This window comes from Poecile atricapillus, chromosome 9 (assembly GCF_030490865.1).
Source record: "Poecile atricapillus isolate bPoeAtr1 chromosome 9, bPoeAtr1.hap1, whole genome shotgun sequence".
Taxonomy (NCBI): domain Eukaryota; kingdom Metazoa; phylum Chordata; class Aves; order Passeriformes; family Paridae; genus Poecile; species Poecile atricapillus.
The window spans coordinates 7,715,192-7,739,131 of record NC_081257.1 but is presented as its reverse complement, the minus strand read 5'-3'; the positions used below and the strand labels follow the sequence as shown (position 1 = coordinate 7,739,131).

At 41.9% G+C, this 23,940-nt stretch overlaps 1 protein-coding gene across 2 annotated transcripts in view; it reads right to left on the bottom strand.

Moving 5' to 3' along the window:
- DCAF1 (DDB1 and CUL4 associated factor 1) overlaps nt 1–23,733 on the bottom strand; it is a 47,898-nt gene extending 24,165 nt beyond the window's left edge. For both annotated transcript variants that reach the window (XM_058845183.1, XM_058845182.1), the window contains exons 1-13: nt 23,608–23,733; nt 18,398–18,515; nt 13,741–13,817; nt 13,412–13,485; nt 12,348–12,461; nt 10,435–10,572; nt 9,073–9,576; nt 7,798–7,899; nt 6,437–6,595; nt 4,974–5,153; nt 3,556–3,765; nt 2,236–2,405; nt 950–1,074 (exon numbers count right to left, since the gene is read on the bottom strand). In XM_058845183.1, the coding sequence (XP_058701166.1) occupies nt 950–1,074; nt 2,236–2,405; nt 3,556–3,765; nt 4,974–5,153; nt 6,437–6,595; nt 7,798–7,899; nt 9,073–9,576; nt 10,435–10,572; nt 12,348–12,461; nt 13,412–13,485; nt 13,741–13,817; nt 18,398–18,507 (1,963 nt within the window). In that variant the 5' untranslated portion in view covers nt 18,508–18,515; nt 23,608–23,733. The remainder of the gene's footprint in view (nt 1–949; nt 1,075–2,235; nt 2,406–3,555; nt 3,766–4,973; nt 5,154–6,436; nt 6,596–7,797; nt 7,900–9,072; nt 9,577–10,434; nt 10,573–12,347; nt 12,462–13,411; nt 13,486–13,740; nt 13,818–18,397; nt 18,516–23,607) is intronic.
- Between the last annotated feature and the right edge of the window lie 207 nt (nt 23,734–23,940).

The following is a 23,940-nucleotide window of genomic DNA, read 5'->3' as shown; positions in this document are numbered from 1 at the left end:
AGTGTAAGACATTCTTCTACCTCCCTGGAAAAATATTTTCCTGCACTTCTGGTCCTCCACCTCATCATCAGGAGGTAGTGTCACACAATCTCTTAGATGTGGTGATCAAGCACAGCCCAGGAGTAAAATATCTAAGGTATCTGGACCGAGCAAGATGCACAGACATGCTCTGATTCTGCACAGAGCAACTCTCTTGTATAAACACTAGCCAAGTAAACACTAAGAGGAAGGAAGGGGACCAAGTCACTGAGGACAAAATAATCATATCACAACTGCCAAAAGGAATCAGGCAAAAAAAGAAACTTAAGGTGACTTCGGTGACTTTTTCTCCCCACAGAATTCCTGTTAGCTTCATGTCTGCTTCAGAATATCAAAACCCTCACAGAATTAGTGTTTGCCTAGCGACTTTTTGTGCAAAACAAATTGTCTTTTGCCTATACCTAGTATTTTGCCTGCCTTTTATTTTCTTAAAAAGAAAAGTGAGGCTCTAGTTAAAGTAGAAGCCTTGGATCTGATCCAGGCACATCTCACTCATTTACATGCTGAACCTGGAGGTAACCAATTAGAGCGTAACTCACACAGCAATAATTGTTCCTCTCCCTTGCTCTCAAATGCCATATTCTCAAGAGACCTAAATTTCTGAGAAACTGAGGAAACCTAATAGTCCCACTACAAAAGTATATTTGCCTCCACCTGTACTTAATGAGCTCTTGAAAACAAGTGCAAGAGAAAGACCTGCCTCTAAATTTGTAACCCAACCACAGTGCTAATCATGACACAATTTTAACCACAGTGCACTCTCCCATTTATTTGCATCCTTGACAGTAACTCTGAATACATGAATTATTTTAACCTTTGTCTCACTGTAGTTAAGGAACAGCCAGCCAAAACCCACATAGCAGAAGACAACTGATAAATGTGTAAGTCATTAGGAACAAATTCAGCTTACCCACAGTGGAAACAGTAGATCCAGCTTCATCTAACACATCCACAGGTTCTGCCAGTTGCAACTGGATTTTAGGAACTACAGTCAGGATGGCCAGTACATCCAAAGCATATCGTACTGTGTCATTCCTGGAAGACAGCAACAGAAGAACTTCTTAGAATTGCACGTACAGAGCTGTTTCAATAACATAAAATAGTATTCAATTTACTCCAAGAAATGGAAGGAAATCAGTCATATCTGCTGCATTTGATGGTGCCTTTTGATTTTACAATGAAAATGGTCTCCATAGAAGGCAGTGCTCACATGCACACCACTGCCTGCAGTCTGCCAACATTTATCCCACATGGCTCACAGGCTCCTAAAAGCACAGTAATTTTGTATTTATAAAAATAAGAATGTTAGGACTTACTAAAGAAAACATTCTAAATTAGGCTTCTGAATCTAATCTAACTCTACATCTTAGCTGGAAAACACTGCTGTCCAAAATACTCTGTCACCAGTTAACTAGGAAGGAAGTTTTCCTGAACTCAAGGGAAACTGTTTAGCAGCAAACCAGACAACCCTGATAGTAAAAAAGACACCAACTTCGGCTCCAGTTTTGGAAAGACGCAGTGTGTGGAAGGTGAAAAGGGCTGTTCAGCAAGAGGTGAGAGAGCAGAAAAATGCAAAAAAGAGGAACAACCTGTGTGGAAAGGTAGGAGTTAACCCAGGTAGCAATTAGGAAACAGCTGCAGAAGGAAAGAAACAGAACTACCCAGGAGAGTGCAACCTGAGAGTGGGAGGGAGGCAGAGAACTGCAGAAGCAAAACAGATTTCAAAGAATTTAAATTTAAGTTAGGCAAGGAGCTCCTGTAGGCAGCAGAAATAAGGAGGAGGGAGCCCTGGTCCACCTCAGTCCAGGATTAAAGATAGGTCTTGATTTCACCCTCTCCTTGGACCATTTTCTAGCCTTTCCCTCAACAGAAGGTTAAACAAATTTTGAGACTGATAGAAAGAGGCACGGAACTGTAATTAAGCTTTTCTGAGAAATCAGTGTCACAGTAATCAAAGGCCTGAAGCATTTTGGCTCTTCAGAAATTTCTCAACCTCCCTCTCCCTGCCTGAAAATTTTAGTCCTGCTTTCCCCAGAGTTAGCTTTGATAAGCACTGTGTGGCCACAGCACAGGCCCTAACAGCACTAACCAGCACGTGCCTGTTTTAAACACCAGCAGGGTAGAAAATCTGGAAATGTAGTGTCCTGCCCAAGAGTCACAAGTGCTGCACTCAGAGCACTACAGCAAACAGCTCACCTTGCATAGTACGTCTTCCAGTTGCAGGCAATGGAAATGAGCTGAAGCATGAGCTGGACACAAGACAACTTGAGAAAAACCTCTGCTGGCTCCCAGTAGAGCTGTGCTGGACCATACTCAATCAGGAACTCCATCATCTCCACAATCTGCTCATGAGTATAGGAGCAGGCCTGCAGGGAAGGGATGCCATTAGATCACAAGGGTTACAAACTTGCACATCAAATCCACCACTGCTGGGATTTAACTGAACACTGTATCTGTAAGATTAGACTACCACTGTCTCTTGCAAATTAAGTATTTACTTTCTGGTTTATTCCCCAGTTATAAAGGAATATAGCAACTGTCACTATAATATACAATAATAAGCTTAAGGATAATTTCCTTTAAGTTTCTTTACAGTCTTATAAAGTTAAGGCCAATTTAAGAATAAAAGGTACATTAAATTAAAATCATACTCTGCTTTTAAGCTACTAATCTAGTAGTCATTCAGTATACATTTATGCTAAAATATAAAAAAGGTTGCTAAAAGTACTCAGTTTCTAAGTTTTAACTACAAAACATACTGAATAAAAAAATTCCTAGCAAGTTTGCCTTTCAATATTCTTAATTACTTGAGAAAGAAACAGTTTATATACATTTCTTTAGTTACTGAAAATAAGTGATTTCTGCAGAAGCAAAAACTCCTTTATATTTTCTTATTTCAGTTCCTCCAGAAAATTATCATAAATTAAATCAGAAACCACAGGTGAATGTGGTTTCTCAAAAACCAGCAGCCATAAAATCCAGTTAAAAAAAAAAACAAGAAACAAACAAACCCAAAATAATTAACAAAACTAGCTTTGCAGGGAGAAATCAGGGGGAAAAAAACGCCATGGCCAAGACTATGGATTATTGGATCTCAAGGGTAATTTCTAAAACCAGCGGTGTCCAAAAGGCATTTCAGTTACCATTATCCAATTAAATTTATTGAGTTTTTCAGCATTATGTACCTCTATGTACATATAGATTTTGTCCTTTCAGAGATTCACAGCACAGAAAACCCCACAAGTATCAGAAACAACCTGTCTGAGTTTTTCAGAAATGGAAAGGGAACCACAGCACATGAGCAGAAGCCTAAATCAAATGTAATTCAGACAAACCTCAAGGGCTCCTCTGTATTTTCCTGTTACAGCACCATTCCACGCGACAGGAAAAAAGCACAAATAAAACAATTGCAGCCTGCCTAGTTATTGCACTGGCTTTGAAGCTACGTATGTCTGCAGCTTGGATTCAACTGAGAAATGCAACAACCATGTGAAAAGCTTGCAATGTGCTTCTCACCTTGTAGGGGGGCTGTGGATGGACCAGGATGCCGCCCTCAGTGCGCTGCAGCGACTGCTTCACCTGCTCCAGTTTGATGGCAAGGTGAGCCTCGAAGTACCGGCGCAGGGCCATGCAGGTGTGCTTCCCTGTCTGCCGACTGGCAAAGATCTCATCATCACTCAGGAGGGCTCCTTGGTCTTCCAGGTTTAAGATCTCCAGAGTGCTTATCTTCAGAAAGAAATTGGGTGTGGGAAAAAAAGTTTCATCAGCTCAGTCTTCAGGAAAAAAAGCATCTACAACTCTCAGCTGCTCTCATACCAAGCCCAAACATGCTGCCTTTGCTGCAAGGGACATAGAAGCACACTGAGAGCTGACAAAGGCTGTCTGAACAGAAAAGGGTCTCTGTGTGGGTAAACAGCCTGAATTGAACCATGCCCTCTCCTTCACTATCTGTGAAGGCAGAAATCACAGAAACACAGAATGAACTAGGCTGGAAAAGACCTTTGAGATCAAGTCCAACCTATGACCTAAACTGACACCTGCCCATCAACTAAACCATGGCACTGAGTGCCACATCCAGTCTTTTTTTAAACTTGTCCAGGGACAGTGACTCCACCACCTCCATGGGCAGATGACTCCAGTGTCCAATCACTCTTTTGATGAATTTTTTTCTGACATCCAACCTAAACATGCCCTGGCACAGCTTAAAGCTGTGTCCTCTTGTTCTGTCAGTCATTGCCCGGGAGATGAGACCAACCCCCACCTGACTACAACCACCCTTCAGGTAGTTGTAGAGAACAATAAGATGACCCCTGAACCTCCTTTTTTCCAGCTAAAGAAGTCACAACAGTGTAGGTCTGGAGGCAGTGTTGTGCTGAGTACTATTAGGCATAATATGGCACCACACGGTGTGCTTGCACCCTGCAGCACTGATGTCCTTGAGTTAGACAGGGCCCAAGCTGCAGGAGCGCACAGCAACACCCTGCAGACATTGCAGCTTCTCTACATGAACAGTGTCCTGAACTTGTGCCCAGAAGGTACTGTGGCTCCTGCAGCACACACACAGCCATTCCTCTCCTGGAACAAGGCTGCATTTATCCACATCCAACAAGGTGCATGTCTATGTGGAGTGGTAAGAAACATCTGGACTACCACTAAGCCACCACTGTTTGAATGAGTACTGCTTGAACCACCAGTTGCACCAAAAGAGCTCCCAAAGGGTAGAAAGTCTCTAGACAATGATCATAACAATAAAAATAATAAAGATAAAAGGATGCATGTGCGTGTTGCTTAGAAAACTCAACCCACCTTTCCATCTCTTGGGAATTGAGGAAGAAAACCCCCAAAGAAAACAACAGAACGCTCCACAGTTGCACTTACAGGGTGCAAAACCTGCCACTAAAGCCCTGTTCCCTACTTAAAGCCACAGCCCTTACCAGGTTAACCAGACGTCGCAGCCCATCATGCCTGTCAAAGAGCTCCAGGACAGCACGGAAGGAGAAGCAAATGGAGAAGAACATGGTGGCATGGCAGCAGCCTGAGGCATGGGAGCACTCCATCAGCCACAAGGTGTAGTTCACTACATCTGAAAGCACATTATGGGGGTGCATGCATACCTAGAAAGCAAAAGAACATTCTTGAGGAGGATTTCAAATAGATTGCTTAAGGGATTTGGTCCAAGGAGAATGAAGACTCTTTGAGAAGCAGAGGACGAGTATCAGTTATTCCCAGCTTGACTTGGGACATCTGAGACATGAAATAAAAAGTCCTGTTTTCAGACCAGTAAAAAAACCTGCTGTTAGACTAATAAAGAATATGATTTGGCAACGTAGGACTAGAAACTGGTCCATTCCTAGAGCAAAGCACAATGAATACAGCAGCCTTAGTGTAGTATAACTCCAGAGAGTCCTTCTCTGTACCACTCCCACATATCCAAAGAACACTCTATTAGAGGCAGACAAGTTTCCACTGAAGAAACACAAATTCTGCTCAGTGTAACCAAGTACCATATGCTATGCAGAGGTACTAGCAAACTCTAGCAGCACTGAAGCCTAGGGGAATTGAAAGGATTGTCAAATGTAAGTCTAAAGCCTGACTTTTCTCTGGAAGCAGACAACTGAGCTGGTCTTTTCCTGTTCTGACTATGCCTCCGAGATTTGCAGACCATGTGCTCAGAACTGCACTTTTGCATTTGCCTGTTTACTTCTACTGAGGAGGAACTGGGAACCCTCTGTCAGGGTCAGTGACAAGAGGAACTGAAGCGCTGGCACCAGCTGCTGTGTGCCAAGTTAGCAGAGTTTTCCATCTCTTCTCTGCTGGTGTTGGATGTACTCAAAGAATACAGTGCTACCAGCTTCAGACCTGAGGTCTGGCATGGACTACTTGACAAGTGACTGTATCCTGAAGCTGTCTTCCTCGGAAATCTAAAATGTACCACAGACACCTGCTCCACCTGGTACCTGAACATATTGGGGATAACATCTGGCAGAACATCTACATCCATGCATAGAGAAAAACAACCTCAGGTGTAGTAGTCCATCGGAACAGAAAGGAAAGAAAGGCAAATGAAAATGAAGGAGGTTTTTGTTGAGATTTTTTGAGGGAAAGAGGGAAGAATAGAATGAAAAGGGTGATTAAAGTATTGAGGCAAGACCAACAAGGTCTTCAGTTAATTCCCTAGGAATTGAAACCCACACTCTTGAAACAAAACACTGTTATTCACATACACACCTTGAAACAATACACTGTTATTCATATACCTCCTATGCCTCTGCATATATCAATCATCCATATAAATTTGCTTTTAAGCTTAGGAGATATTTTTTCACTGCTTGAACACAGGTAGAAACACTGAGAAATCATAGAACCACTGCAGTTACAGTACAAGAACAACTCTTACCCTCTCCATAGCATCTTGATTGTACGACAAGTAATACAAACACATGGACACTCCTGTTGCTGCCATGGAAGGACGAGGAATCTCCAGCAACTTTTGCACTCCTCCATGAGCAACAAACTCCGTAGCAAACTTGTTGTGCAGCAGCAATGATGCCAAATGCTAAGGAATCATAAAAGCAGATTAGACTAGGATTCTTCAAACTGTCATCAATTCTATCCCCATCCCATAGAAAAACAGACAGCAGAAAAAGTAACTGCTCTGTGCTTTGTGCATCCTACTTCCTCCTCCCATTATATCTAATCCACAATGTAGTATTTATCCCAACAACAAAACCAAAAGAGGAGCTACCACTTTTTTTTTTACACATCTTGCAAGAGAAATACAAGAAAAGCAGAGCAACTCAGAAGTTATTCAACAGGCCACCTTAAGGTCTTTCTATTGTCTTCAAATTCACTCACCTTCTATTATCACTACTATTTAAATTTCCATTCATATTTTGATGACATATTGCTGACACAAGGAATTTTACAAAATGAGGTGTAAAGGCAATTAAAGGGAAGCTTGCAGGTGCAGTGAAATGTACTGCACACTGCTTTTCTGTATTACCTACAACTTAAGAAGAAACAGCAAGAACCACTGTAAACCCCACTCTATTCCCAACTGAAGCAACCTACAGCTACTGTAGGAATACTACTCCTTCAAAATAAATTCTCAGACATATGACAAAGATACAGAGAGGAAGACTCTGGAGAATCAGAGGCAGAGAAGTTATTGTGAAAGAAGGAAAGAATCCACAGAAAAGTTTAACTTGTGCTGATGCACTGCAGGTTTGGCTTGAATAAGGTTATTCTGTGTGGCTTTTTACCTTGGGGAGGTAACCTTAAAGACTACTCTCACAAAACTAGTATTTCAACCACTGAGCTCAGAGATGTCATGCTGGGGCTTCTGGGAGTAAGTTGTTATTGCTCCTTACCCCTCACAAGTATCCTTTGAGATGGCAGGCAGTGGAATAACTCAGGAATGCCATCTAAGGGCAGCAGGAACACAATCATTTGACAGAAGAAGGAATTTTTATCATCTTCAAATAGATGGATGAAAGGTGAACTTAATGGCCCTTCCTGCACAATTAAGATCTTCTTATTCCCTCCTCCCTTTCCTGTTTTTTCATTTGAAGTGCTTGACACTTAAAAAACCAAAACTGCAATGCATTCAAGTTGAACAAAAGCCATTTCCGACCCCAGGGAATGCTGCAAGACACCAGCCTAAAGAAGATGAGCACTTGCGTTTAACACATAGCAAACGTATATTCCATGTTTTTACAATGTTTATGGTACATTTTATGTATTTTGAAAATAATTTACCTTAAGGGCCTCAAAAGTGAGCAGCACATCGTTGGTTCGCTTCAAATCAATGTAGTACATCATCAGCTCCCTTGATCCCAGTTGCATAAAGATGGGCAGCAGCTGAGAAAAATAAAAATGGAACACTAGCTGAACATTTCATGAGAATTACAAGGTCTCTTCTGGTTTATACTCTCTCAAACCCCCAATTTTCCCCTATTAGCAGATACCTGTTATGAGAGGTCAGAGGTAACCAGCTCCATCCATAGGAAGCAATAAAGGTTAACAGACCTCTTGTAATACATCTGCTGACTGCAGCAAGGTGCATGGCAGCTGCCACACGGAAATCTTAAGACTCTCCTCCAAGTGCGGCTATGGAAGTCCACACAGATACCACCCTGGAGAGAGGCTCCACCTTCCATCTGTGCAAAGACAACTACCCAACAACTGAACAGAAAAAAAAGGAGAGCAGGGCAACAAACCAAAACCCTTTGCATCATTCTTTGCAACACCTTTATGCTCGTAATTCCTATTTTTATAGCCTATTATTGCTGGCATATGAAGCAATCCAGTCTGCATGCAGGGTGTCAGGGGGTAATGGTTTCTCTGGCTCTCACAGAAACAAGGCACACATGGTGCACACACATAACATCTACCACAAAGCAAAACCATGTTGCTTTGTTCTGGTACAAATAAAGGAAAACCACCATAAAAAAAAAAAAATTAAAAAATGGAAACACTTTCATAAATCTGACACAGCCACATTATTTTGTCCATTCAAGTAATATCAGTTTTCAAAAGCATCTGCATAACGTGGGCCCTGCCACTTCTCCTCAGAACTACTACAGAGGTTACACAAACCACTCCATTAAGAACTTCAAGTTGATTATTTCCTCAGACTTTTACCTGCAGGAATCTATCATATCCCCCATAGGAAACAGGAAAAATGTCTGCATTTCAAACAAAGCTTCATGGAATCAAGCACCAAATTTAGCAGGAACATGGAGAAAAAAAAAAATCCCCAGGGCCATGCTCCAACTACCAAACCACACATTTCCTAGGTTCAGGTTTCAGTATTATCCACTGAATATTGAATATTACTTGAAGTAATATTCAAACAAATGACTTCATCAATTTAGAAGTCATCAACAACTCAGGAAAAGTTACCAATCTTAATCATGACAGGAAATATTAGAGAATGATATAACAGTTCTGCCAATTTTCCCCCACAATTACACTCAGTTTTATACAAAGAATCAGAGCACAGAGTGCTTCCTCCCACTGTCATATGCTCACCTCTTGGTACTCCCCCAAGGGAGTCAGGTACTGAAGAATCAGCCTCTGTTCTATGGCAGGAGTCAAGGGGTAAAGTGTGTAATTAGTGCCAATCACCCACGGGGACATTTCTGACCAGCTGCTGTTGGACAGTTCAACAAATATCCGCTCTGGTTCCGAGGTGGAGAAGCCCAGCTTTTGCTTGGCCTTCCGGAAGCCGTCTCTATCGTGCTGCTTCCCTGATTTGCTTTTTCTCAGTCCCCCATCATCTAGCTTTGTTGCAGAGTTTACTCTGCTACTGGTCTTATGACTTGAATCGAGATGAAAGGAGATCTCCATATCACCAGAAACTTCTTCTTGCTCTCCATCTACTGTCATCTCCCCATAATCCATATCCACAGCCTCTTCATCGAGGGGCAGCAGAGGATCTGATGGCACTTTCCGAGGACTGGGGCGCTTGTTCTCCTGTTTTGTGGTCATTTCAGTGACCTGCAGCTCTCGTAGACGACGAAGCACCAGAGCCACCTGTTTCACAAAAGCAGCACTCATGAGCACCCACTCCTTGCTTTGATTATGCAACTCACCTCAGCCATATTTTTTGTTATCATCATACAACTCCTCTACAGTACAAAGTGTTGAGTATGCTGTGGTGTACATTTGCCCAGAGAAATAACAACTTTAAAGTGAGAGAACTCAAACCCATTTTGTTACAGCTACTTTCATTCTAAAACATCAGCACCATGTCTCCTGTGTGAGGAGGAGCGCCTGGAAAGCCATCAGGAGCAGATGAGCTATACTGGTGCTAGCAGAACCACATACCAGCTTGCAGCATCCTTCCACCATCTCAGCCCAGCCTGAAATAAAGGCAACATTCCCTTCGGAAGCAGAAGCTTTGGTAAATTTCAGTTCCACAAAACCAAAGGTTTTCCAAACCTGTTTAGAGGTTTAGGTTTAATGTTTTCTAAACATTACTTTTAATGTTTAGAAGACAAGTCATCACTTTCAGCATAGCTGTCTCCATGCTGACTTACCTTTCATTTTGAAACCTCTGTCTGGTGGGCAAATCACAATGTGCAATAATTACAGATGTAGAACTTCTGAAAACGCTTCTTTAAGGAAAATATGAATACGAGCCTCATTAAAAAGTAAAGTACTTGACTCCTTAGGTTTCCACTGGCATTTTGAATACAACTGCTGTTAACAGAATAATCAGGCTGCATGCTTCAACTCAGTCAGGAAAGGATGGAAACCATGAATCTTACAGATAGTACTACAACCACTGTAAGACTCATATATTAACTCATGAATGTGAGCTCCCCAGAAATAAAAATTATAAAGAGGTAACTATACTCCACAAAGGTAAAGTGATTGAGTGATCATTACCAATTGTGAGTTCTCATCCCTGTAATTTGCAGCAATGTCCTGGTTTTCCATGGCTCCTCCCAGCAGTCCTGTTGCATATGTCCTTAGTGGCTGATCAGCCTCTCGTGCCCACTTAAAGAGATTTTCCACTATGCCTTCCTAGAAGGGAGAAAACAAGAAACCAGTTCTCACAACTACATTTCATCTTTAACTTCTCAGTCCCAGTGAAAGCACCTGTAGGGAAGAATTCTCTCTTATCTCTAGTAATGACCAGGCTAGATTTCCTATCAAACATGTAATGAATAAAAATAATTGGGACCAAAAAAATTTTTAAAAAAGGTAAAAAAGAAAAAAAGAAAAAAAAAGGAAAATTTAAAAAAAATCTAAAACTTTAAGCTGCATGAAACTATGCCCAGGCATCAGATATTTGGATTTGCACACACCTGCAAAAAGTGGCCAGTCCAGGTACTTCCTAGGAAGTAACAAAACACTACAGGTATAAAATAATCCAAACAAACAAGCCCCAAGTTCCAGTCAGTTTCACTAAAAGAAATCTCCAGCCATTTAGCAAATTTCAAAGAAGCTGTATTGAATTTACATCAAATAAAATGAAATTTGGGTAAATTCAAAACAGAATTAAAAAGACAATGGTTTAGAATGAAAGATTAATTTGTTTCCTCTAAATTGTCACTGGATTTGGAAACATCAGCAACAACGGATCATTATCATGACAGAAATCTTGCACATAATTTGAATTATAGGTACAGTACAACAAAAGATAAGTGAAAAGTAATAATGCAGAGACACATTTTAACAGGAACTCTCAGCTTACAGATCTCTAGAGTTGCCTGTTATTTATTTAAAGACAATTGCATTATTATTTAAATGCTCTTATGTAATCAAAAAAAAAAATCTTGCTGATGAGCTGTGAAATCCCTTGGTCGCTAGAGGGCCTCTTTGTGAGGAGAACAGCACCTCCTTCCCAAAGCCTCCTATGTACAGGAGCTCTAAGTGCCTGGAACAGAGCTCTAAATATTCTCAAGTCAAAAGGAAAAAAGTCCTTAAGTGCAAAACTTAATTTCATTTCAGTTTACAGAGAGCTCTGGTCTCTGGAAATAGCTATATTCTTCTCAAATGGGGAACTATTGTTTAGGTTTTAAATTGTTTTTCGGCCAAGGCTTCCCAGTCTCGGCTTTTGGACAGATCACAAAGAGCTCAAATTAAATTAAATCTTTGACAAAGGGAGCACATTATTCTTTTCTTTTATCATGCTTTAGAATTCATATGAATATTTCCAACAGTAGAGAAATTAATTCAGAACTTTTATATAAAGCACTACCGCATTTCCAAACTTCAGAAAAACATCAGTTCTTACACGAGGAAACTGTGACATGAGTGAAATTCACTTTCTCCTCACTTTCCACTCTGTGTGCATTCCTTCAGAACAACGCATTTGTCAACATGCAGAAGTCTGATTCAGCTGTCCATCACAGTTCCAGATAATCCCCACAAAGCTTGTGGATTTTAGACTGCTTAGTTAAAGTATGACTTGCTTATCACTTAGCTCTAGGAAAGCTATCGCTCTGCCAGAGCTGGGGATTACTGGGCAAGTCCTCCATGTTCTATATAGCCTGCTCCATTCACAGGCTCATAAAGTAACAATTCAAATTATAACAATTCCCAAAACATTATATTAAGTTCCAGCTCCTCTATTTGAATCAGCCACATCACACTTTAAAAAGCTATGAAATACCCAAAATTTGATTAATTGAACAAGCCAAGAGCAAAAAGCCTGAAACCATTAGTAAGATTGGACAGACTGGCTCTCAGACACAGGATTTCAATGGGGCTTTCTACTGATTTCTCCTTTGGGAAGTCTTGTTGGAGTACAAAATAAAGGAAGCTTAAAACCCAAGCTTTAGTACAGGTGATACCTTTTCCTGAAAGACAACAGCTGTTTCCAGTCCTGGCATGATGTCCAGCAGAAGTCTGCAGGCAGCAGTGTTTAGTGGAGGTTCTCTGCTTGTCATCACATAAGCATTCACTAGCTGCAGAAGATCAGGAACAGCACTGGTTTGAAATCCAACTCTGACCAAACCCAGAGCCATGAAAGCCTTACGGCTCCCACAGCAGCAAAACAATAAAGTAAGGAATGCCAGTCTAAGCTCTGGATCTCAACATGACCAGCCTTTAGCCTGCTCTCTCAATGCCTTAGAAGTTGGGATTACTTCTCAGAGAAGCAGAGAGCCTCTGATCTGCTGTTCACTGACTAAATATCTATCTTGAACTGATTTGTAGAGACAAGTGCCTTGAAAAACTGTAACAGTGTGAACATGAAAAGATAACTAAAAAAATTAACATAAGAAATTGCACATTTTGAATTGCACCTGTATTTGCTTATCACCTGCACTTTAGGACAGAAAGACATGCAAAGAAATCTGTCAGAATCCTTCCAGCAATGTGTACTGATATAGGTGCTTGCAGGAATGCAACGATAACAGAATTCTAGCTAATAAGTCATATTAGAGATTAGCAATACAAGTGGAAAGACAGACTTTGCCTCCTGATTCTCTGCCTGAAACTTCTCAAGCTGACATGCTCTTCTGCTCCTGCAGGCAGCCCAGCAGTTCCAAGCACTCAGAAACAAAGCACTGGAATTAGTGGTATTATTTCCATTATAGAAAGAAATTATGCTTTTTGGACGTGTATTAGAGAAGCTCCACTTTCTTTACAGAGACTGATAAAACCTGAAAACAGCTAATTCATTTGTTGCTACACACATTCCAAAAGCTCATGAACTCCCCTTTACTTGAGTCACTTTAACAGTGGCAAGTGAGTTGATCTTAAACCCATCTTAAAAACCAGTGTAAAGAAAAAGATAATTCTGACACCATTAAAAGAAATATTAAACAAGTACCAAGGTCAACCAGCACAGAGGAAATAAAAGCAACAAGGTGGTATGAGGGGCTGACAGAGGAAGTTCTCAAAGCAAACCTACCGCATTCATGAAATCATCATTCTTGAAGAGAATCCTCAGTAAGTGACCAAGCATGCACTCTGGGTCTGCCCGACCTGTGGGAAAAACAGGAGAACACTCATCTTCCTACCTCAAGATGCCAACATTAATACTGAACTGCTACCTTCAAACCGACTGTGGGATGCTCTAGTGTCAGCACTACAGAGCACAACTTCCCAGTGTAAAAGCAGTGTCAGACCTAGATCAGCAGCTGACACATCCAGGTTAAAAATTGTTTACTTTTGAATATGGGCTACCAGGTGAGCACTGGGACACAGCTGGTGCTGCCAAAAGCACTTAGGACACCTTACCTGGGTGTCGGTCATCAAACGGGTCCGGGTCCCCTTTGCGGTATTCTTCAGTCTCCTTCTCAATCAGCTCGGACATTCTGCAGCAGAAACAACACAAAGTGAGCAGAATTCACACTCCTGGAGCACAGCTCCTTACATGCACAGATCTGTCAGAGCACTCCAAACCAGCCCATCAGCTTTCACCCAGCATTCAGTGCCACCAGAACATTTTTGTCAGTCCGCAACAGGGGGGAGAGAAAACACTAGCCTCTATCTCATCTCATGTTTAGCTCTGAAACACACTGAACCTGTAGCAACACCCCAGAGAAACACAAACAGGACACTCTGAAGGGCTGACACCTTTTATTTACTCATGTTAGACTCCCTGTGGTGTTCTACAACACATAGTGTAGAGACCTAGAGTAAATAAAGGGCTTGAGCAGTGCTTCTCACCACCACAGTGTCTTTCTTTGGCAGCAGAGCAAGTCCTGAACAGGTGACTTAGTCCTCCTCCCTGTTCACTCTGTGCAGGGGCAGCTGTTCAAACTCTGCATTTTTTTGTTATTTTGCACATTGTATTTCAATTGTGTTGTAGAATATAAATATTTAATAAATAAGAAATACATTTATTAAGTGCTGTGTAACCTCTATTCAGTTATCAACTTTTTACCATGCGTCAACAACCACCACGGATAAGATGAGAAACTCAGCCAGCTCCCTGTTTACAGACCTCCAAAATACATTAAATGCTCCTCTGTATTAGAAAAACAAAATTGAGTTGTTTTAGAGCTATGCCTTGCCCTAAATTGAGAAGCAGCCTCAGCAGACTTAAGAAATCCTATGCTCTAATTTGTTCAGAATGAACAGTAAGATAATTAATTATTATTTTTGTTTACACAAAATCAAGAAGAGGAAAAGTATCTCATGGTCATGCAATAAATAATTCCATAGTCATACACTGTCCTTCTCCATGTAGTGTTACAGCAGAAATATATGCAATTTGAGGTGAAATAAAGAGCACTTAATTCAACTGAAAAAGCATTAGGAAATTAAATTTCATTTCCTTGATATACAACATGATTCCTTCCCCTCTACAGAGGTCCAGAGTGGGAGGCAGCATCTATGTGCAGCAGCACAGCATTTTAAAACAAGGTCTTAATACCTCAGAGTAGTTATTTAGGCAGAGTTTATCACAGGGGAGGGAAAACTGCTGGAAGGCTGCAATAATCCCTGGAAAAATATTTGTCTTTCACAGAGGATTTCCCTTGCAGAACACTGCTGACTTCTACTCCATTCCTGTTACTTTCCAGAAAATATCCAGTGTTCCCAGGCATGACTAGAGGCAAAAATGTACAGTCCTGCCTCTGTAAGCTACACTGACTTGCCAGTGTGACAGAGGATGACTCCTGCCAGATTCTAGGAACAGCAAATTAGCTCACTGGGAATGAGCAGAGAACTTTCTTGCTTTCCTTTGATCTGACAATTATGTTTCAACAAACTGTTGATCCTGTGGGGTTCCAATATTTACTTTTATAAGCCTGATTGTGAAGGGATGCAAATTGTGTCCCCTGTTAATAATAGGCAGCACAGCTTGAGCTCTCAAAAAATTCTGGCAAAAGCAAGTTACTTAAATACTCCACTGCCAGCTCCTCATTTTTTTTTCCATGAGAACTAATAGCTTGAGGGATGTCTGCTGACAGAAAACTCAGACAAATGGGGAGCTGGGAAGCAGCACTCTCGCCTTGTCAGGTCTTTTGAGGTGATAATCAGCGTTTTGGTGATGTGCCAGAAAGGACAGACAAGCAGCATGGAAAGTGAGCACAACACTCTGGCCAGTGCATCCTGTCTGGGTAGGCAGCCAAACAGCAAGCTAGTGCCCAGTGCTTTCAGGGACAACATTATCACAGGTTCAATGAAAAGCAAACGTGAATCACTAATAATGGAGGTTTTTGAGATAAATATTCACAATTGTTTGACCAAAATAAAAAAATACAAAATGCATTGCCTCTTGGAAACTGATTTTCAAAAAAAAAAAAAAAGAAAATCAAGAAAAATCAAGCTTGCTTACAATACTCTTAACTAACACATATAAAGGTGTTTTGTGACTTAGATCAATCTATCTAGATCAACAGCTTTGTCAATTCTCAACGCAACTGAGTATCAAATAACTACCAAGGCTCATTCCCACCTTTTAACATAGGCACCTGGTACACAGGGCTGTAACAAAACACAATTCACAAAACCACGGAACTTTTATTCAGTTTTTAAGATTTCCTTCATTCACTTGGCATTATACTGGTTCTGCAGCCACTTCCAAGTCTGCAGACAAGATGTAGGATTTACAGGGAGCTATTTATTTCTAGCTATTTTTTTTTCTCTTTACAACTGTCTTTGGAAAGTTAGTCAGATCCTCATTTTCACTTGCCACAAACTGAGTTCACCTTGGGAGTGGGGAAGGAAGGGACAGGGGTATACAGAAAAGAATGTCAAATTTGCAAGGCCCCCAGTGATCTAGATGGCACAAGAAAGCCATCCTAATCCTGCTCTGTGTCATCACCCAGCATTAATGACCAACTTGAGTCTTTGCAGCAGATTGCAACAGTGTAAGATGCTCTAGGATCCCATATCACAATATGGTTGGTTTGTGGAGATGAAGTTACGACGTTAAACTGCTGATTTGTTCCCTTGATGAAAAAGGCTCCTGGGATGCAATAAATTATCTGAGTCCCAGGATTTGCCTGATTGGTTGAACATGATTTGCATGCAGTCTATGAAGTAACACTATTGCAGGATCATTTCAATTTACAATATTTTTGAAAACCATGTATATTAAATATGTTGTTTGCTGACAGGCTTTCCAAGCAATTTCCTCAGCTCATAACTTCTAACTCTCAAGTGTTTCTAAATCTAGAAAACCAGCTTTTTGGAAGTGACAATTCAGCTGTGGTCTTGTAACTGGTTATTACTGTTGCTGTCCTTGTCCTGTTACTTCACTCTCACCTGTGCTGCCTCAGCATCACATTCTACAGACCCCTATCCACACAAGAAAGTTTTCTTCTATTTAGCTCACAGGGAGGAAAGAAGTAGAGAAATATTACTCACCAACAAGCATGACCACAGCTCCCTCTGCCCTGCAACCAAACCAGTATGCAAGGGTATTGCTCTGCCTCAGGACATTGGCCAGTGCAAGCTCCAGTTACCAGCAAACTCTAAATATCTAAATAGCTAAAACTCTCTCCTACAAATAGAAATACGGCTCTCATTGATAACTGAGGCACTGTAAATCTAATTTCTAATTTTAACTTCTGGCCAAAGGCAGTAGATCCCCTTGCTACCTACCTTAAATAAATCTGTACTATCTCCACTAAAGCAAAAATACCCAAGCCTTCACCATTCATAACCACTCTGCCTGCTGCACAGAAATGTTGAGAAACAACAGAGTTATTAGACTTGTCTGAGCCTAAATGATGCAGGGAGCTCCAGGAGCTGAGTGGGAGCAAGAAGTGCCAGACTGCTATAAGCACAAAAAAATACATGTTTCGTTCAAATGTCTTTAAATTTCTTAGAATACAGTAAATTTCTGGTTATGCCTACAAGAAAAAAGCCTTGAAATAGCACACATTTCCTTCAGACAATACACAAAAATATACCAAAACCTGTCTCATGATTTTCAAGAGACCCACTAATTTTCAAGTGTTTAAGGTTGTATTTCTGTTGCTCATCTCCCTCTCCTGTGCTGCTATTTTTAAAATGCAGTAAGAACAGCAAAAAAGTTGTGGCCAGTGGGTTGAGGCTCAGCACAGACCTGAGCAAAGAAACTCCACCAGATTCCTGTTACTTCCACCCAGTGCCAGCTCCAGCTCTGTGCACTGACTTGTCTGACACAACAAGGCAGAAGAGACACCTGGATTGCTCCTGAACTGCAGAGCAGTTGAGTCCTGCACACACGAGGCAGGCCATGGATCTGCAAGCAGAGCTGTGAGGAACTGGGGGAATTTCTGCAAATCTCCCCTTAAAGGAGGAGTAATGTCAGTCTACTCAAATGAAGCCTGGCTTGGGAAACCACAAATGCAACTGATCATTCAAATACTTCTTTTGTACTAGATGCTGTCTTATAATTAATGGTGTTACCTAGACTGCCTCAAATAATTTTTTGTTCCAGGGAATATTTTTCTCACAATACAATGCCAGTTGATCATCACACAGCTTAAAAAACAATCCAGTTTTAAAATTTCACTTTAAATATTCCCTATGAGCTTCACTAATATCTTCTCAATATAGCTCCTCCTACTCATCCTACTCTCACCGTTTCATTTAATCAGATCAATGTCACTGCAATCTCAAATGCCTCACACCTTGCTTCCCATCTCAATGAATGTTTCACAAGCTTCAAGAGAAGATACCAAAGTTATTCCAAGCGTTTAATGATGTTCCTGACTTCTACTACTTCAGATAATTAAATTCATGTTTCAGAGACAGTTTGTGTAAGATGTCTTTGCAATATTAATTTCTTACTAGAAGTTTTTATTTAAATACCATACTAACAGTTCATTTTCCAGAACAAGAAAATTAATTACAGGTTATCGGGTATGTGAACACCTCAAGAAAAAATATGGTCAAAGCTACTGTCGTGTAACTTCAGATATTCAGCTTAAGGGATTTGCTTAATAGATCTTACCTGGTGAGAATAGGGACCATGTCTTGCCCGCTGCCATGTTCTTTCTCCCACTGCTCAAGCAAAGTAGTGAGCTCAGCCTTGGAGTCCACATGCCCAGATCCTGAAGTCATGGCTTAGCCTAAGGCAGAGGCAACAACCAGAAAAAAAAAAAAAAAAAAAAAAAGAAAAAAAAAAAGGAGGGCATAAAAATGAGCAAGAAACATTGAAACAATCTAAATCAAATATTACAAGTCATTTGAAAGAGGCTAATAATACTCAGAGAAAAGGAGTGAGAAAATAAAGTGACAGAACAGTGCTTTCAAAGGCGAAAGCTTCTTTCTGGTCCTTTGCCTGCAGACTAAAGAACACATGTACCTCTGAACACAAGTCCTGACTGGTGCTCCCCAGTCCTGACCAGGCTGGTTGGAATGCACAGCTCACCACAACTGTGTTCACTGCTGAGCCTTGTAAAAGCTCTACCTCAACTCCAGTAGCACACCTGAACTACCCTTTGTGGTGATTTACTCAAGAACCAACCCAGCCAGGGCAGCAAGATTGTGATCAGTGCTATTATCCCAGTTTAATGCCCTGCAGCCAGCGGTGGAAGTGCCAACCAGCTCCTCAGGTCCACAGTGCTGAGGAGCAGAGGCAGCCCCTGAGCGCTGTGGGCAGTGGGAGCAGCCCCAGGACAGCTGTGATGGGAAAGAGCCAGACACCACCAGCTCAGGGTTTCCACCACTAGCTCAGGGTTTCCACTACTAGTTCAGGGTTTCCAAGAACAGCCAGTGGCTCCAGGAGGAAGGAAGGATGCTCACAGGAGGGAGCACTGGAGAAATTACTTCAGATTTATCAGCCTTTACTTGCATGACAGCAGTTGACAGAAGATTTATCTTCCCATTCTCAAAAGCCAGAAACTCCTACAGCACTGAGTGACTTGTTGAAGTACCATTTAATGAAGGGAACTATCACTGTAGGTTCTGTTTAAGCCTTCAAATTTCCAGGTGTCAGCTTCTGTCGATCTGATAAAAACCTACTAGAAATATTAACAGCTAAACTAGAACAAAATCTGTCTCAAGATACTGCCATGTCCCTAGTTTCCAACCTGACAGACTGTGATTGCTGCGAAGAGTTGTAACTTCTGGAGGAAGGAATACCCAAACCTGATTTATAAACTGACTTTGTATTGGTGGTGTGGGACAGTACACAAAGCAAAACAGATTTCTTCACATCAAAAAACACACAAAGATTTTCAGCATTCCATTAGCCGTAACATAGCCAATATCCATCTGTCATGAGATAAATATCCATTTGTCATAACTGACCCACAGAAAGAAGTTTTCAAATTAGTGTTAAATACAGAAGCATTTACGACAGTGACATACACATCAACTCCTGAAATACATGTTCGGGAGTCACTCAAATGACACTCTAAAGTCAGCCACAGCAGAGATTACATATGCATTTATAGCCCAAGTTGTCTCTGAAAAACATCACATTCATTTAACTGTGTGCTGGACACCTCCAATTGGTTTAAAACTTTTCCTCACTCAGGGAATGGATGAACAGTATTACAGTTCTACCTCTTGTTTCATAGGTGCCTCTGAATTTAATGTACTGTGACTGGATAGTTAAATGGGAAACATTTAACTTTGGGAAGAAACATTTAACTAATGGGAAAAACACTCGCTGAAGATTAAACTGGCAGAAACTGCACAAAAGTCATTACCCAAAGACCACAAAAAAATAACCCTGTGACTACAAGAACACTATTTTGATAAATACTATATAAAGTGAGCATATGCTAACAAAAAAACTACCAAAGCATGAAGAAGGATGATGCTTCCTAAATCGCAAGTAATTATGATTTTATCTAGGGCATTCATTATTCATTCCTTCTTTTCAGAACTACATCAGGAAATTCAATGCAAATGCATAAATTGCTGAGGAAGAAACACTACCTAGATGCAGGCAAAAACATAATGAGATTGTACACACACACACCCAAAACACCTTTGAAAATAAAAACTACTCCAAGCTAATAAAGCCCCATTTCCTTTTTCATTAACTGAAAATCACTTGCCAGCAGCACTTCAGAGCTTTTAAATATCACAGAAAAACATTCAGACAAATGCACTCTGAGCCTAAGAACACAAATGCTGTACCGGAATCCACATTCAACCATTTCAGACACCTCCACCTTCATTCTGTACTCAAGAGATACAGAAAAAAAGGGTCCTGTGACCTCAGAGCTTGTACAGGGCTTGTGCAGGCCCTCCTGCAATCTGGAGAACAATTTACTTCCTCTAAAAACCCTTAACTGCTCCTGCTGGAAAATAGAAAAGGTCCAGCAATACCTGCAACAGGTGAACCAAGTCCAAGTCAGGAAGACCACAGGAACTGGTAACTGCCCTCTAGGACACCTTATGCTATACCAAAATCAAGTGAAAAATCCCAGCTATCCCTAAAACCTGGAGTATTGCCTCAATAAAGCACATTATTGGTCTAAATAACTGGTGTTGACAGAGAGTTGTTCTCCTAAAATGAAGTTATAACATAAAAAGGCCACCTTTTCTACTGGGACACTGTAGTGACACTGACTGTCTTGCCAGGGCATCTCCTCTCTTTCACAGGTTTATCCCTCCCAATCTATTCCAAAACATACATTTTAGATGGCATCACAGAAACTCCTACTGTGCTCACTTTTTTCAAAAATCCATCTCAAATCAAAGTCAAGAACTCTGCAGAGAGGGCAAGAACATAAATGATATGAACTAACCTGTAACTGTCAGCAACACACCTGGTCTGATGAAGAGGAAATCTGAGAGAACAGCTCTGACTTTCACTACTTCCCTTGAACAAGCTGCTGAAAAAATTCCATCTTAAATTGCTCTCCAAGAACCAGCAGAACTGATCTGATTTAAATTGGGGGGGACAGGAGCGGGGAACAGGGGGATGTAATTTTTTTATTTTAGTTAGTTTTGAAAATCCCAGCCCACTACAGATTTATGCATACACAAAACATCTAATATACATAACATATACATAATATACATAATATATACCAAGCATCTAATAAGCTAAGGAATGTGATTTTCTCCCAAACAGCACTATTGCCAAAATATCTTTAGAATCAATATTAACAAAACATAAAGCACTTACTTCTACTTTGAAAGATAAATATTTGTACTCTTAACTACCATGGTGGCCACTGCCACTGAAAACCCACATGTGCCTGTTTCAGCACACCATGGTTGGTGCACATGGTATTGCTTTAATATTAATCACTACTTGTATTCCTGTGTCACAGAAAAGGCTTTATGGGCATTTCACTCTTCTGAGCTTAGATGTAAAAATTTGACATAAAAGGGAAACCCAAAGAATATTGAGACACCGATTCCTCAAGGTACTCACATGTTTTTGAAACCTCAGACACTTTAGTGCTTGAGTCACCTTAGTGAGACACCTCTGAACAGCAAGGAAATAAAATTCCAGTGATCTCTAACCACAAACCTTGATTCAGTGCCTGGAACAATTCAGCTCCACCTTTCTGTCCATACAGGCCTCACAGTAACCACAACACTACCACAGCTCATTCCCTTACTGATGCTGTGTTCAGGGAAAAGCTTAGGAGGTTCTGAACACACTCACTTCCCACAGATAAACATTTGAAAGCATGAAACCTCTTAGTGAATATAAATATACCTGTAAAATCTGAAAACCAACAGTTTGGTTATTTGGAAAATGAATGCAAGTGGCCTAACTTAGCAATTTAAATGGAAAATTAATGAGCTACACAATTAAAAAAAAAAAAAAACAACCACCCAAAAATCTCCTGAAAACCACAATTTTAATAAACATTGCAGGAAGATTGCACATTTAAGTTAATGTACACACTAAATTAATGGACAAAAATTACATGAAGATTTGTAATTCCACATGCATAGGGGCAACTCAGATTCTAATAACTGCGCTTTGAGCCAGCTTAAATAGCCCAGTTTTGCATTGTTCCCAAACATGATTCTAAGTATGGCTGAGGACACCGTGTAGAGGAGAAGACCAGCATCATAATGTAACACCACTAATGACTTGGAATTTAGTTAATTGACAGGAAAGCTAAGCAGTACATCTGTAGGTCCTTTCATACTTATATTTTAACACAAAGAAGACTTTAAGAAAAAATAAAGTTCTCCCTCTCATCACAAATATCCTTTAAAGAGATGAGCCATCTGACAGCTATTTGTCTAAACCTGTTGAGCCTGAAATAACCACAAGGAATTTAAAGGATCACAAACTGTCAACACTGAAGTTCACTTGTGGAAATAATATACCACCAAATAAGAAAAGCCTCACAATCTCTGGAGCACAAAAACGTGGTTTGGTGTCCTACACTGAGGGAAGTCTTCGTTCGTTCAACTTCCCTGTTTAACAGGGATCCAAAGTGCCTGTTATACTGAACATATCCCTAATGTTGCTTTTAAGTATTTGTTTAAAAACTTGGCTGTTTTTTTGGGGGGGTTGTTTTTTGGTTGTTTTTTTGTTTTTTAATTAAGGCATTTTAAGGACAGGGAAAACCACAAGATTATTCAGTTTCCTGGAATTTCTCCTTTTACAAAACAAACTTAGAACTACGTTCTGATCTAGAAGGACAAGCCCAAAAAACAGGAACAAACTTCTGTTGTCTACAAAATAAGAAAAAAAAAAAAAAAAAGCCCCGCTCCATTTCATCATCAATTCCTCTTCGCGCGGCTGCAAGGGGAAACACGCGGGCCGCACCTGGCGGGGGCGGCCGCTGACAGCTCCCGCGGGGTCCCGCACTGCCCGGCGCGGCGGGACGCACGGCCGGCCCCAACGTTTAAAGGTCGCCAGAGAGCAGAGTGGGGGGAGCGAGGAGGCAGAAAGCCTCCCGCCCGAGCGGGCCCAGCACAGGAGGAAGAGCCGGCGCAGGGGGCGGGCCGGGCGCGGGGGCCCGGGGCGGGCGGGGCGGCGCAGGCCCGGTCCCGCCGGGGGGGACAGGCCAGGCCGGGCCGGGCCGGGGCCGCTGGGCCCCCCGCCCCGAGGGCGCCCCCTAGCGCGGGGGCGGACCTGCAGCCGAACCCGCTCCCCTGAGGCGCCCCCCCCACCCCGCGCCGCTGCCCCTGCCCGGCGCGGAGGCCGCGGCCGCCAACCGGCCCGGCCCGGCGAGGCTCCAGGAAAGCGGCGGCGGCGCGTCCCGCCCGCCCCGACCCCGGTACCTGCGCGCTGCCCCGCGGTGCCGCCGCCGCCCCCGGCCCCTGCTGCCGGCCCCGCGCACCCCGCGGCGGCCGCGATCGCTGTGGAGGGCGCACACTTTTCTGCGTCACCGGGCTGCGTCACGGCGCGCGCGTCACGGCCGTGAGGGAGCGGGGCGGGGGCCACACTCTCGGCCGGCCTGCCGGGAAAGGGAGTTCGCGCGGGGCGCATGCGTCCCCCAGGAGCTGTCGCCGCAGAGGGTGCTGGGAGCTGTAGTTCCTGATGCGTGCCGCCATTGCCAGCGCCGTGGCTTCGGGCGGAGGGGTCGCCGCTTTACCAGGTGTTCTCCGGAGAGA